This window comes from Camellia sinensis, chromosome 7, assembly GCF_055761805.1.
Source record: "Camellia sinensis isolate YWXY chromosome 7, ASM5576180v1, whole genome shotgun sequence".
Lineage (NCBI taxonomy): Eukaryota > Viridiplantae > Streptophyta > Magnoliopsida > Ericales > Theaceae > Camellia > Camellia sinensis.
In genome coordinates, this window is record NC_138967.1 from 79082532 (window position 1) to 79098259 (window position 15728).

Below are 15728 nucleotides of genomic sequence, written 5' to 3' on the forward strand. Positions count from 1 at the left end.
AGTCATCAACAACAAAAAAAATCCCAAGAAGGGTAAACTTGGCCCAAATTGGGAAAGTCCATACAGAATTATCTCGGTTGCTAGCAATGGGGCATACCAACTAGAGAACAGTGATGACAAGGAATTGCCAAGACCATGGAATACTGGTAATTTGAAGTTTTTCTATCACTAATTTCCTTTATTTTTAGTTTTGATATAATTTTGAAGATATTTAGCCGAAGTATTGATTAATAAAATACTAGTTCGATTTTGTTCTTTGCAAAATGATGTTGAAATTCACATGTTACTTAGTGTTAAATAAGACAGGAAGTCTTAGGCCAATGTTCCAAAGGGGAACAAGACGTTTAACTTAGATTTGCTAGGATGACAGAATTGAACAATTAAAAGGATGTTTAAAAAAGAAACAAGACGAAGCCAGCTACGATCTGGCTAGTTTGTATGAAAAGCCAAGGTAGCCAGTACTCTCGGTGCACTAAAGTCAATCCTTAAGTGTTTTATTTAGACGAGCTAAACACAATGACTCTGGTCATGGATGTCTAAGTCAGACTTAGGCAAGATTTAGATGCTGATCCATAATGAGAATATAAATTTTAACTTATATTCACATTTGGGGGCAAGGAGCAGAGATGAGTTACACTAGAGATGAGTTGCTATTTTGTAACACTTGGCAAAAATTTTAAAATGTTTTTTGTTGTTATGTTCTTCGAGATGAGCTCATTACAGATTAGCCAAAATGTGATACTAATTATTGTGTTCTCTCCTAGATAAGTCCAGCTAAGATGAGATATGAGATGTTGCACTTAGAAGAATTTGTAAGAAGCAAATATTTAAAGGCAGTGAAAGTACAGAAGGCATACACTTAGTCAAAAAGAAGAAACTACATGCATTCACCAAAAACATCTAAATGTACTTTGGCCTTATAAAAGCAGAAGATTGTTCCAAATTAAACCACAGACATAAAGAAAAAGTACAACTGAAAAAAAAAGGAAAAGAAAAAATCCAAGTGCTAGATGTTGGATCTCGGGTAGGTGTCTCTAACTGTGCTACCTCAGTAGTTGGCAGTGTGTCAGCCTCGGTAGACAGTGTTATAGCTTTATCAGCCTTAGTGTCAACTGCAATCTTTTCATCAATTTCCTTTAAGGTCTCCTCTAGACTCTTGTCAGCTAAGAGAAGTTCATCCCCTTTGATCGAAGAAGTACTCTTGGAAACTTCTTTGCCATCATCCCCAATCAGATCCAGGACCTGGTTGTTAAAGGTTGGGAACTTTACTCCAGCAACAGCGGTGTCTACGTCTTGATCTTTCTCTTCTTCTTCTCTTTTCCCTTCCTCAGATTGGATAAGAAAATGGGAGAAGGCCGGAACGTCAAGTTGGCCAAGGTCTCTAAGAGGAAAGTCCTCGGGGACATATAACTTCTTTAGTGTCGCTATCCACCTAAGGTAGTAGCCTTTGTTGCAAGTTAGGTTTACTTGTTTCTTGTATTGGTCCCTGACGTACTCTTGGCCTTTGTTGTAGGCTTTTTCGTCGGTCGCGTTGATCTCTTTGTCTTTTGTAGCTAGGGCCTCGGCTTGATCTTTCTCAACTTTAGCGGCCTTTTCCTGGGATGCCTTGGCTGTGGCCTCAGCCTTTTGCTCAGCTTTCCTCGCCACATTGACCTTATCGAGCAGTTTTATCCTTAGTTTCTCAACCTGATTAAGTTGATCAAGATAGTCAGCAGCCTCCTGTGTTTTCTTCGTGAGCTCTTTCTTCATTAACTCGACGTGAACATGCTGGATAGTCTGCAGAGAAGGGAAGATGAGTTAGTACAATATATGAATAATCCTAAGTGTACAGTACTTAATTAAAAGCAAAATGAAAGCTTACCATTATTGAGTTCCTCATCATGAATGCGAAGTGTTCGTATTCATCGTAATCACTAATGGCTTACATGTCAGTAGGGAAGAAAACAACGGCTAACAGGGCAGCAGTGATCTCAGGCTGGTGAGAGGTACTTTCGTTCAGCTTGATGGGATGGCCGTCGATTGAGATGTCGGGAATAAAGGCATCTGAGGTGTCACTGGTCACAAAAGAATTTGAGTGCTTTGGTGTTGGGGCATCGGCAGAATTGGTGGTGGCCTACTTTTTCTCTACCTCAGTCATCTTGGATATTGTGATGGTGTTTTCAAGGTCCTTCTCTTCAGCAGAATGAGTGATTGTGACCTTGGTCTTTGCCTTGGCCTTTTTCAGTCTCTTCTGTTTCTCAACAAAAGGTGGAGAAGGGGTTGAGTGGACTGATACCACATTAGGAAGGCTGGCGAAGAGGTCATTGGCAATGGTTTCTTTGCAACCCATGTCTTTGGATATCACAACAATTGTAACTCTGATGCTGAGGTGATATACAAGTAGTGCAATTGGTGTGTTTGTTGGGTTGTACGCTAGAAGGTTGGAACTTCATTTTCTACTCATGTTCCTTCCTGCGGGAGTGTTGGTATGTCAGTGATGATGTTGGCTGGAAGGCTGATTTACTGGTTGAGAGGTAGAGGCTTGGTCTGTGCATGGGAATGATATTGCTGGTGGTGTTGTGGCAGAGAATGGAGTCTTGCTCTTGGATAGGATGTCGGGTAGCGGAGACTGATATGTTGGCACGTAGTTGAGCAGAATGGGGGCCTTGCGATCTTTGATTGGTAGGTTTAGAAGTTGGGCTAGGTCATTCTGCTTAACATATGACCTGTGGAAGGATTTGCTCAGCTAAGAGAAGTTCTGTAAAAATAAGAGAAAAAAAATATGAAAAATCGACTAAGTATGAGAGAATGATGTTGAAAGTGTATGATCTAAGGAAACTAAATGCTTACCCTCATCTTCACTAAAGATCCCTCTGTGCAAGGGAAGAGGCGCAGTTCATCATTTGGTGCAAACTCCCAGTTGCCCAAGACAATGAGATAGTTTTCTCCAGCACCCTTGTTGGAGTTTGGAAGATCGGCTATCAGCTTGTAAGCGGTTGACCGGGGTATGAGATAGTAGGAGATGCCACTGGTAGACTTGAGACTACACATAGTGTAGTAGTATTGGATGTCGGGGCAGGGTGAGCCTAGTGTTATGTCCGCAACATATCTCAACTATGCCATTGATTATTCTCAAGGTGTTAATGGCTAGTCGCATGGGGTTAATGCGATAATAATGCATTACCTCTCGGAAAAGGATGCCAAAGGGGAATCGGATTCCACCCTCAATGATTGATACCATGGAGAAGGCCATATAGTTTTCCCCAGGCATGATAGAATTGTTCTCGCCGACTAGTCTAATCAGATGTCGACTGGTATGTTAAATTCTTGACGAAAATACTCTAGTTTGCTAGGGAGTCTACTCTCCACTTGAACATACCCATTATCTCGGCTAATGTTTGGGTGCTGATCGCCTAAGGTGGTTTTGATATTCTAGGTGTTCTGTACCTAGGGTTTCTAATTTAGGCCCTAAAGTGTTTTGGGTTGAAGATTCTGGTAATCTACTGAAAAAGGTTTTTGGCATATTTTGTTTCAATTTTGCTAATATCCAAAACAAATCCCAATCCTAATCTAAAGAATGCAAGAGTAGTGGCAAGAATGAAAGCAATTTGGATAAGCAAGAAAGACAGAACTAGATTCAGAGGATGAAGACACAAAGGCAAGAACAAATTCAGAATCAAGTGCAAGGTGTGAAGTGCATCCAATCAAAAGTGTACCAATATTGTTCAATGAGTCTATGTACAGAAACTTGAAAGCATGCACAAACAACCAAGAATATGAAGAATAACTTCAAGAACATAGGAAACCAAAAATGAAATCAGAGGTATGAAGAACTTACAGGTCAGAGACAACAAAATGGATGCCAGAATCTGATTCACCTATCTCACATGATGCTTTTGAACGGAGTAGAACATGTGATTGCTCGCCAGAGGTGGTTGAACAGAGTAGTTGTAGAATGCTTGAAGGTTTGGTAATGGCGGTTCATGAAAGATCGTAGAGAGAGAAAGACTGAAAGTGTGGAAGTAAAGGGACGAAAGAGAAAGGGAAGAGTTTTGTTGAAAAAATTGAAAAGGTGTCATTTCGAATCCTTGGGTGATAGCCCATGCTGACATCAAGCGGCATGGGGCCGAATTGATGTGACACAATTGGGACATGATCGGTGTGCTCCAGTTTGTTGAAGATACGTGGGGAAAACAGTTGGGATAGTTATGGCGTGACAGCTCACATGTGTCGTGGGTTCTGGGAATTCTTGAGGTAATGGGTCATGACCTCGACTTGTGATATGATCACTGGTGAGATAGCTCATTTGAATGTGATGTGTTAGTTCCTGGTTCAAGATGATTAGACATTTGACTCCTTGTTTCTTGAAGCCGACGAGTCATGATCTCGGTCGAAGGAGTATCTCTAGCATGATGTTTAGTCGACATGTTGGGAGATCAGACCATATAGGTTCCATCACCTCAGGTTGGTGAGGTAATATTTTTAGGGTTGTCCAAGTGGCCGAGGTATTGGCCGAGGTGCCAGGTGGATGAGCCATGATCCCGAGATTGTTGTGACATTACCGAGATAAGGTGCGGTAATATCGGAATTCAAGATTGTCGGATAGAGGACAAGAATCTTAGATAAGTTGAGACTCTTTGTTTGGATAAAGATGAGGCTCTTAAATGAGATCATTCTTATCTAAATGAGAGTCCGAGATAAGTGTAATGCTTGAGTCCTATGAAGTGATACTTCTAGGGGACGAGGGCACTGAATCTTGTGGGTCTAAGGTATTTTTTATTTTTTGTGGGATATTTACTTGAGCTATTATCTTGAGAGATAAGTGATTGACTTAATCCTCAGAGTGTCCCGAATGGACGAGCCACCGTGGTATTTCTTAATTTTTTATGCGCAGGTGTTTGGCTTCATCTATTCTGTTGCGTGCTCTCCAGCTAAGTTCCTTAGATCTCTACAGAGAGATCGGTTTGATTGTGGGGTCAAAAATCAACACCCACACTAGCTAAGGTTGTGTTACCAAACAATCAACTTATTTTGTTTAATTCAATTAAGGTTGTGCTTTGTTTTGCGTTGATTATAGTTAGATTATGTGGAGGATGGCTTGTCCAAATGTTTTTTTTATTTTTTTTATTTATTTATTTATTTTTTTTTTGGGATGGTAATATGTGATTCTAAATTCATGGTCAAAGCTTCTAAGAGAAGCTCAATAGTTTGAATGTTTGAAGAGAAGTTTCAGAGTCGGTGCCTCTGTTTTGCCTCTTCATCCTCTATTTTTCTGAAGAAAATTCAGATATGATTTTGTGTATTTTAGCTTTGTTTTCTTTTGTTTGATCACATACTTGCTGCTGAAATACTCAACACAAATAAATATACTAATTCAAATAGTAATTCTTTTCCTTTTACGAATTGAGAATACAACAGGTTACCCAATGAAGGGTTTAGACTACAGTGCTCTGCATGGCCAGCAGCAGGCTCAATGGGGATGGACTAATATATTATACATATGATGTGTGTATAAATCTGGATCTTGTCTAATTTCATGAGCTAACAAACTGACAATAATACTAAAAATATGGATGTTAATTCCCTATGCTTTTCCTTTCTCTTAGATTCTTAATATAGTCTAGATTAATTCATATGATGTGTGTATAAATTTCATATTGTCCTACAAACAACTTGTTGGTTTAACTGAACCAGAGGTTGATCCTCCAACATTGACACATGATGCTTCTGCTGGTTGATCCCCGAAGGTGAGTTTAATGTCTTCCAATCTTATCCCTTTGCATCCATACTTTTTACTACAATCAATTTTAACCGCAACTGCTGTTGCCGATGTTCCATGGATGTCTTGATATGTCACGTCACTAATAAGCACACCAGAATTCTGTAGGAGGAAAAAAAATTGTAATAAATAAGAGAATTGATTTTGAGTTGTTCCCATCTATGGTTAATGGCTACCGATTACATTTACATACCTGACCAGGGCAATTTTTATTATGAGGACAGTAATTTTGATCAATTATGATGGGATTTTGGACATTGACCATAAAGAGGTTCTGAAAAACAATGCCCCGAGCAAAACTATTGCTGGGCCTACCCCATGTCTTTATCCTCACACCATTTTGTGTACCCTTGAAAGTAACCGTTTTAACTGTCACATTCTGCACTCCAGGTTCTTGTAATTCCCACCCTAGACTTCCAATGCTGCACCAATCATGCATAAATATTTAAATTTAGCCACAAATGGAATGGAATGTTTTGATATTTATATATGTTAGTAGTAAAGAAATATTGATATGTTACCTGATCCCATGGCCAGGGCCACAGGCAACGTTCTCGATCCATAAATTGGAACTGCCAGGGCCTATTGAGACACAATCGTCTCCTGTGGCTATCCTAGAGTTGGAGATGGTGACTCCAGATGATAATTGAATGTGAATACCATCTGTATTTGGGCTATTGCCTGAGGCCGAGACCTTCACTCTTTGTACCTTCACATTATGGCAGCCATTGATGGCAATGTGGAACATCTGACTGTTTAGTGATGTTAATCCATTAATTACAATGTTTTTCGAATTGTACAAGGCCAGTGTCTGCACAGACACACACGCACGCATACACACAAAATGGCCTTAATTAGTTCCAATTCCAAGTAATGCAAGGGAAGGGATTGTGATATATTGAAAGTTTTCAACATGCTAATTATTTTGTTTGTTTGTTTTCCCCCCAAGAGTGTAAACTTGACCTAGAAATCAACGTCACCGGGGTACAGTACAACTGAAGCACACTATAAGCAGTCTATTAACTGCCACCCCACTTGCCCACAAAACTTGGCCACCCTTATTTTACTGTTCTCCTTCTCAAGGCAAAAAAATAAAAATAAAAAATAAAATAATAACCTTCCCATTTTATGTTTGGTTACCAAGAAAATTTCCATCCCACTGAGAAAAATAGTTGGCGAAGGCTTTGCAATTTTTTGGAAACTAGGTGCACCCTTTTCTTGAAAATTGAAAAGACAACATTGGCCAATTGAAGCTAATCATAGTATTGTCAACTCATAGATAGATTAAACTAAAGGATAACCAAAGGAAAGGGTGGTTAATGGCAGTTTAATTCATAAACTTCAACAATAATATAAAGTACATACCGTAGCTCCAGTAGGGCAAGCCTTGCCAGAGGCTTTGCAAGCCCACAAACCAGTCCCTTGGCCATCAAGTGTTCCTCCAAAGATGGAAACCCCACTGACTCTCTGAAATATAAGCCAGCTTCCACCATTTCCAATAGCGCGGTAGTTAGAGGGAGCAACAAGAGTGCCGTCGATACGGATTGTGATGGCTGTGTTCTTGCACTGCTCACCATAGAAATTTGCTTTGTGAAGCAAGTACCTTCCTGGTGGGACATAGATTGTTGTGGGGTTTGCAGAGGCACAAGCTGCGTCCCATGCACTCAGGAAAGACTTGGTTGAGTCTGTCTTCCCATCTGGTTTGGCTCCCAAATTCACCACATTGTATGTAACTGCAGTTGCTAATGGTTGATAGAAAAAGGTCAAGAGAATGGTACTAACAAGATAACCACTAGGGAGCGCCATTTTCATGAGAGAGAGAGAGAGAGAGAGAGTATGAGTTTGAGTTTGGATGGTGGAGGAATTGCAGCGATTTGCGGGGATCTATATAGAGGATTTTCTTGACATATTTTTTTTTGGTCATAAAAAAGTAAATAAAAAACGTAAGCAGCGTTGCTTTTCTTGACATTTGTTTTCTTGGTCATACTTCATCAACAGATATGTACTTACCAAACTCCCATTGATTTAATTTGGATTCCACCTTTGGATGGAGCGTTTTGCTTTTTTATTTTTTTATTTTTTTTCAATTAAAAAAAATGCTTGCCAATCATTTTCCCTCTAAAAGAGAGGTTAATTTCGTAATTTAGTGATCATTTGAGATTAGATTATATTCTTAACAAATAATAATAATTGGGGACATTATACTCAATCGTGGCCCTCATAATTTATTTCTTTTGTCAATTTAATCTATGTAGTTTTAGTTGTATCTTCTATCGCTGAAAAGTTCTTTGAAAATACTACATATTGGAACCAATCAATTTTTAAAACTCGAAAAGTTTTCACAAAAATGTCATATAGAAGATATAACCATTTTAAATTTGCAGGAGATAGGAAGAAAATGAACGGAATGAACCATGGGGGATTCAATATGTCTCAAATAGGTTTTGAAAGGTTGGCTATGTTTTTTAGCTAGGCTAAAGTTCATCCAGATACGTCTGGTTTGAGGTAAAAATTGATAAATCAAGAGTTCCAAACAATTTCTTATGTTTATCATCGGGCGGCATTCCAAAAATGTGGTTGAGTATTATAGCCAACCAAAATGGGATATCTACAATAGTGGCTGTGGCAGTCAGAGGTGGTTGTTAGGGGTGGAGAGAATTAGGTTTTAAAAGGTAAAGGTGCAAATTTAACTGTGCCACCACTTCTTTTTTTTCTTTTTTTTTTTCTTTCCTTCCTTTTACTCATCCTTCTTCTTTTTCTTCTTTTTAAATCAAAATCTGAAAACTAGAGATAGGGGGTTGCAATAAGGACAGGAGATTGCGATGAGGAATGAGATTATGTGAGGAAGAGGTCTGAAAAAGGAGTACGCGATAAAGGGAGGGGATTGAGAAGGAGCATCATGGTGGGGCAAAAGTTTCATAATAGGAGAGGTGGTTTATAATGGCTGAATAGGGCTAGAGAGGGGGTTTTGTGGAAGGGTAAAGGGGTTGAGAAGAGGGTCACGATAAAAGAGGGGTTCGGTCATAGTGGGGAAGGGCTAAGGGTTGGTGGTCAGAGGTGTCAACCAGAGGTAGTAGTGGGGGTCAGCAGAGTTCGGGTTTGAAATGTAAGGTATATTGGGTGTTAAGGTGGATATGTTATGCCTCAATCTTTACAATGTTAATTAGGCAAAAATTAATTACTTATGCATGACTTTTTTAAAAAAAGAACATCCCTTTTAATCTTATACTTTCCTAAAATCCTCTTTACTAAGCCATTTTTCTTTAAGTTGTCAAAAAAATCTTAATTACCTTATAAAATTCGTGCCTAGAAAGTAATATTTTAGTAAGTATGAAATTACAGGACAAAAGTGTGATTTTTCAAAAGTTTAGGGTGGATAATAATTTAAAATAATTTTTTTACTGCCTACTCCATAAATTCAAGCTTGTTGGTGAGGTGGGAAACATGAGCATAATTAAAAAATAAAAATTGGCATATGAATTCTAAAATGAAGGAATAAAGGAAGGTAACACTAGGTGGGAGGGGATCGGATGTGGGATGGGATGCAACTGAGTGAGCAACTTGGTCACATGACGTGCATATGTTGGCCTCCAAATGCATATTATTTGGTCGACCGTCCCAACACATATAAGCAACCCTTTGGTTGGGACTTTCTTCCAACCCTTCCCCACAGTTTCTATTTGTACAAACAAATATAAGTTGGTAGCAAAAGCCAACACAACTGTCTCTTCTACACCACTATCTATCTCTCTGACATCAGTAATAAAATCCAATAAATAAACAATTTTTTTATGCGTGCAACTTGGAAATATAAATAATCAATCATTCGTCAAGCTCACAATACCCAATTCATTAATTTCAAATTCTGAAATGAAGGTAATAGATTTGGCTTCTTGCATTCAATGCAATTAGAGACGTGAATCTATGTCTACTCCTAAAATGGTGGTGGAGATTTGCTACTGAACTAGAGTCCCTTTGGTATAGGGTATTACGCAACAAATATTGGTTCCTTGGTGGAAAATGGGTTCCAAACCCAAGTTTAAACACCTCATCCTCTTATATTTGGAATGGCATAGTGGCAGCAGGTGAGCAAAATCAGTCTCTATCACTATACTTTGCTAGCAACCTCCAATTAAAGGTGGGCAATGGCTGTCGTATAAGGTTCTGATTTGACTCCTGGTATGGTAATGTTTTCCTGAAAGAGGAGTTCCCTAGGCTCTTCAGTTTATCTTCACAAAAGGAAGGTTTGCTAAAGGAATTTGTGGAAGTATCTGGCACAACTAAGAACTGGTTATTCACATTTAGGAGACCTCTATTTGTTTGGAAAAAGAATGAACTGCTCAGACTTTATGGCATTGTAGGTTCAGTGCCCTCCTTTCAGCTGGAGTCCCAGGACAGTGCAATATGGAGAGCAGCCAAGCTTGGGCAATCTTTTGTGTCCAACCTTTACAATCACACCTGCAATGTCTATGGAGGTACTGGTTGTTTCTGTCGTCTGGTGTGGATTAAGTATCTTCCTCCTAAGGTGCAATTCTTCGGTTGGCTCGCTTGGAAGCACAAGATCAAAACCTCTGTATTCTTGCAGCGGATTGGAGTTTTGGATAGTTCTGCTTCTATACTCTGCATTTTTTGTAAATCTCATCAGGAATCTGTCGAGCATGTTCTTATCCTCTGCCCATCTATTTGGAAAGTCTGGTCTGGTCTGCTGCAGTGGTGGGGTGTTTCTTGGGCTGTTCCTGATTCTGTCCATGGTCTGCTACTCTGTTGGTCAGGGTACTTCTGTAGAAAAGCTGAACAGCGGATTTGGCGTGCAATACCCTTGGTAACACTCCGGTTAATCTGGAAACACAGAAATGATTGCTGCTTCAATGCTTCTCCCTCTAATTTGCAGGACTTGTAAGAACTGATACTCATTCGGCTGGCTTTCTAGCTTAAGGCTGCTTCTAAGGAGCTCCATTTTTCGATTTCAGATTTTCTCTACAACATTTCAAGGGTGAGGCGTGGTCTGTTACAGTCTTAACTGTCAATTCTGTGCTACTCACATCTCAGAGGTAAGGGTTGGTTCGTGAAGACCGCAGTTTGATCCAGTTGGTGCTTTGTTCCTGTGTAGTGCTCTGTTCCAGTTGGTGCTACTGTTGTTTCATCTTCATTCTTCTCTTTGTTTGCTCTTTTGTTAGCTGTGTGATTGGCTTCTCGCCAATCTTGGTCTTTCTTTTTGCTTTACTGGTGTATTTCTGCAATGCCTCTGGTAAATTCATCAATATAGCTTCTCTTTGTTGTTTGAAGAAAAAAAAAAAAAAGGTTCAAGTATGCATTATGTTTTGGTTTTGGTTAAGGTTCTAGTATGTGTGATTCTGGGCTGATGGCAAAGGTTCAAGTATGCATTATGATTTGGTTTTGGTTTTGGAGCTGCTGTAGTGGTGTATGCTGTCTAATGGTGGATTACTAGTGGACTGATAGTATGGGCTGCTGTTTGTGGCTGAATGGACCCACAGGCTTATCTGCTTTGTGCTATGGACTTTTGTGGTTGTCTCTGTCTTGTGCTATGGGTTGTGGTGTGGTTGAGTCTGCTATGGACTCATAGACTGAGGATTACCATTGGCTCATCAGATGCTTGTAGGAATGGTGGATGAATCTGTCCAGTTTTAAGCTCGAGGAAGCATACTTGGGTGTGGTTGAATCTGTCTGGGTCTGCAGCTCTTTGGATTGCTGTCTTTGGTCTGGGATGCTTGCTGGGCTGCTATGCTTAGGCTGCTCAGTTATGATCTCTGGTCTGGTGTTGCTGTGCTTAGGCTGGTCTGCTGTGTTGAAGTAGTCATGGTGTTCTGTCTAAGCCAGAGGGTATTGTAGTAGTCTTGGTGTTCTGTCTTCTGCTCTAGCAGAGGAGTGTTTTGTTGCTTTATTGTTTTTGTTTTGCTTTGTTCCGCCCTGCATGTTGGCTTCTCACCAACTTGGAGCTTCGAGTGTGTGCTAGCAGATGATTTGGTGTGCATCTAGGTGTCAACCTAATTGGGATCTAAATGTTTCACAATGATACTTTTTGCACCCTCTTCTTTATTGATGTAAGTTATCATTCTCGTTATGTTTTTCCATCAATAAGGTTTCTTTTTTGCCGATCAAAAAAAAAAAAAAGAAAAAAAAAACACTTGTCGTTTCACGTGTCTTCTTTTGTTGTTGAATATTCATTTCTTAATAACTTCTAACATTTTGGATATTTATTTTTACGTGTATTTATTTTGTAAATTTAATAATGTGCCAAGAAGATAATTAATAAATAATTAAATATTCTTTAAATTATCAATTAATCATTTTCTTAACACATCACTAAATGTCTAACTTTTGGCCGGAATTATGTTCTTTTGACATAATTATACTAATATTTCATTTGGTAAAATTTAAAATATAAATAAAGTATGAATAAATCACACTGACCTCCCTTGAGCTTTTGAGAAAATACAGTAAGCTTAATAAGTTTATCATAATTACATTAGACTCTCTTAACATTTTAATTCATATAACACTTAACTCTATTTTCATCTGTAATTTATAAGTCATCGGAATGAAAAATGATGTTGTAATTTCTTTTACATTGAAATGAATATTGCATTTAGTTTATCTTTGTGTCTTTTTACAATGTCCATAGTTTCAGTCTTTTTTAGTCTCATTGCAAAAGCGGTTATGTAATTATGTTAAAATTGTCAAAATTATTGTATTTCCTCCATACTTCAAGGGAGATCAATGTAATCTATCTATAAAGTAAATATATATTAGTGTAAAATAAATGGCGATGATATTTTTTCATTCCAACTAACAAATTAGTGATAAAAAAACGTTAAATATTATTTCAATTAAATATTTTTAAAAACTCAATATAATTATATGTAACTTGTACGAATCAATATATTTAATTTAAGGGCGAATTACACCAATGATCCCTGTAATTTGAGATTTGTGTCACTTTAATTCTTAACCTTTTAATTATGATATATTTGACCCTAAATTTTGAATATCGTTCTAAATAAGGACAATTGAAAATGATGTTGCTCCATTTTAAGGACAATGTCGTCAATTTCATAATATATAAACTAGTTTGACAAAAATAAATGTCAAAAACTTATTTTTACCCACCAAAAATAAAATTATATAAAAATGATATATCTTTTGATGATACTTTTGGATGATTATCATATAATAGATTGTTGTATTTGTTTATTTGTTTGTTTTTTTTTTTTTTTTGATCGGTAAAAGAGAGGACTTTATTGATGAAAAACAAATACAGAATATGAAAAATTATATCAATAAAAATGAGCTTGAAGTTAAAAAGCTCCAACCTCCTAGTTGGTGAGAGACCAACGAAGAAAAAGAGTGAAACTCAAAAGAGTGTAACTCCAACATCAAAAATCCACCCTTACAATAAGGCAAAGCATGACAACAGAGTGTGCTCCAGGCCTCCACACAATAAGAAGAACAGACTAAATCTGAAGACCAATATGAACAAGAGAGTGTAACTCCAAACCATCCAACTTGACCATGAGTGTAACTCCAAGCATGATTGTATTTGTTGTTAACATATATTTTTATATGATTATTATGTAATGGATGATTATTAAGCTTTTAATGTGTATTTGATATGTCTATGAATTGTTTTTAGTTTTAAATTTTTTTATTTAATAGATTGGTTTAATAAAGATATCAAAGCTGTTGACATGCTTGACTTTTGAAAAAATAGAAACTAATTTAATAAAAATAAATAACAAAAAATTATTTTTAACCTCCCAAAAGATAAAATTATAGAAAAACGATGTGTTTTTAATTTTTTTTCACCAATTTAATTTTTAGTTTCGTAGACAAAATTTCTAAAAATAGATTATGAAAATCAAATTAAACCAAATAGAACTTTATAACGAAGAAAGTTCCAACATTATTAATTAAAAAAAAAATCATTACATTTCAAATAATATACAAGTTAATTAACACAAAATTAGTTGTATATCGTCTTTGCCCTTGAAATGGACCATTTACAAGGGAAGCATCTTTTCTTTTTTCTTAGCAAAGAAATGAGACATTTTTTATTATCCTTATTTGGAACAATATTCAAAATTCAGTATCAAATATATCATAATTGAAAAATCAGAGACTAAAGTGTTACAAGTCCCAAACTAAACGGATTGTTAGTGTAATTCGCCCTTAATTTAATTCTTTTTTTCCTATGAGACAACACATATGGTTGGTAAAACGAAATTTTCAGACCTGGTCAAACCATGTCCAGTGTCAAGAGTGTGGGTTTGAATCCTTACCTATATACGAGTCTATGACTTACCGCTACATGATTGAGTGACCCTGTTATCTAACAACCATTTAAGGGTGACCTCTGGGCTCTCGGTTCTTTATAGGGTCTAACCCTAGAGATTACTTCTATGTGGTTAGACTTTTTAAAATTTAAATTTCTTAGAAAATATTTAAGGATAATAATAGGAATCATGAAAAAAAATATTGTAAAATACTTCATAAAGATTTTTTATTCTTTAATTAATGTGTATTATTTTATTATATATATAATCCAAAAATAAAAAATTTCATAAAATATTTAATGTTCTTTTGTTTTTTTTTTTCCTTCATAATTCCTAATATTAATAAATATTTAATTTAAGTTCACGCCCAGCAACAGTGCATGGGAACTATCTCTCTCTCTCTCTGCCGCTTTTTCAATGTTTACGGATGCACGTCGACTTGTTTATCGGACTGACTTGTTGCAAGATTTTCGTTTTTGTTGCAATGCATCTGATTTCATTGACCTACGATACAACATGCCAATGTACCTAACTATGTTTACGGATGCACGTTGACTTGATTATCGGACTGACTTGTTGCAAGATGTTCCTTTTGTTGAAATGCATCTGATTTCATTGACCTACGATACAACATGCCAATGTACCTAACTAACTACCTAGTATTATCGCATCCACATTAACATTCACATCCCCAATTAATATTCGTTCACACTTTTACAACGATATATAACATAGCTTACAATATTTGTTTCTTCCATGCTATAATTTTAGATAATTTAAAGGAAAATGCTTTGGATCCCCACAAAGGGCACCCCCACGACCCACTTTCTCTCCTTGATTGGCTAATTTTTTTTTCTTCTCCTCCAATCACCAGCCCCCACGTGTGTGCGGGGTGGTGATTGGAGGGGTCTTAATCACTTCCCTATACATATCGATCAAATTCATTTGCACTCCACTAAATTTAAATTTATATAATAAATTCAAAAATATTATTACATATCATGTGATTATTTCATTAAAACATTTCATTTTTTATGTAGCTTCTCCTTAATATGGTTAAATGATTTGTAGATATTAGTCCTCCAAGATTTTATAATAAGAGAAAATTTTAAATCAATTGCACAATGGAAGTTATTTTATTTTGTTTTTTAAATCAAGCCTATCATTTGTTAGTTAATATATATATATATATATATCATATGCTCAGTGCAAATCTTATTGTATTTTTCTTTATCAGAAAAAAATTTTTATTAACAAAATCAACAAAGAGAGCGGACGCACAATAAACAGAGAAAAAATATCAATAAAGAGAGTGGGTGCACAAAGCATCATACCTAAAACTAGGGGTGGAACCAAAAATGTTGTTTTTTGGGGTGTGGGGGGGGGGGGGGGGGGGGGGGGGGTTTAAAAAAAACATGGACTTAGTTTTGGGACATGACTTATTAAAAATATTTTGTTATACAAATATTGTGAAAATAGAATTTCGTAAGGATGAAATTAAATAAATCTAGCAAGTTATTTTTTTCTTTTTATAATTTGTAATAGTTAAAAATCATCTCATTATATTATAAAATACTGATAGAATAAAACATTAGTGAGTGATTTTATAAAATAGGTATCATCTCATTATATATATATATATATATATTTTTTTATAAATAATCTTATTACATATTATA

General features: G+C 36.6%; 2 protein-coding genes across 2 annotated transcripts; both read right to left on the bottom strand.

Moving 5' to 3' along the window:
• Positions 1 to 859: 859 nt before the first annotated feature.
• LOC145795177 (uncharacterized) lies at positions 860 to 5220 on the bottom strand. The gene is made up of 2 exons (XM_082878303.1): positions 1862 to 5220; positions 860 to 1776 (listed from the first exon to the last, which is right to left on the bottom strand). The coding sequence occupies exons 1-2, from the start codon at positions 1880 to 1882 to the stop codon at positions 901 to 903; spliced, it is 897 nt and encodes a 298-aa protein (XP_082734429.1). The 5' UTR covers positions 1883 to 5220; the 3' UTR covers positions 860 to 900.
• A 124-nt stretch (positions 5221 to 5344) lies between these two features.
• Positions 5345 to 7617, bottom strand: LOC114306587 (polygalacturonase-like). Its single transcript, XM_028251859.2, has 4 exons — positions 7124 to 7617; positions 6280 to 6569; positions 5952 to 6180; positions 5345 to 5860 (listed from the first exon to the last, which is right to left on the bottom strand). The coding sequence occupies exons 1-4, from the start codon at positions 7568 to 7570 to the stop codon at positions 5642 to 5644; spliced, it is 1185 nt and encodes a 394-aa protein (XP_028107660.2). The 5' UTR covers positions 7571 to 7617; the 3' UTR covers positions 5345 to 5641.
• Between the last annotated feature and the right edge of the window lie 8111 nt (positions 7618 to 15728).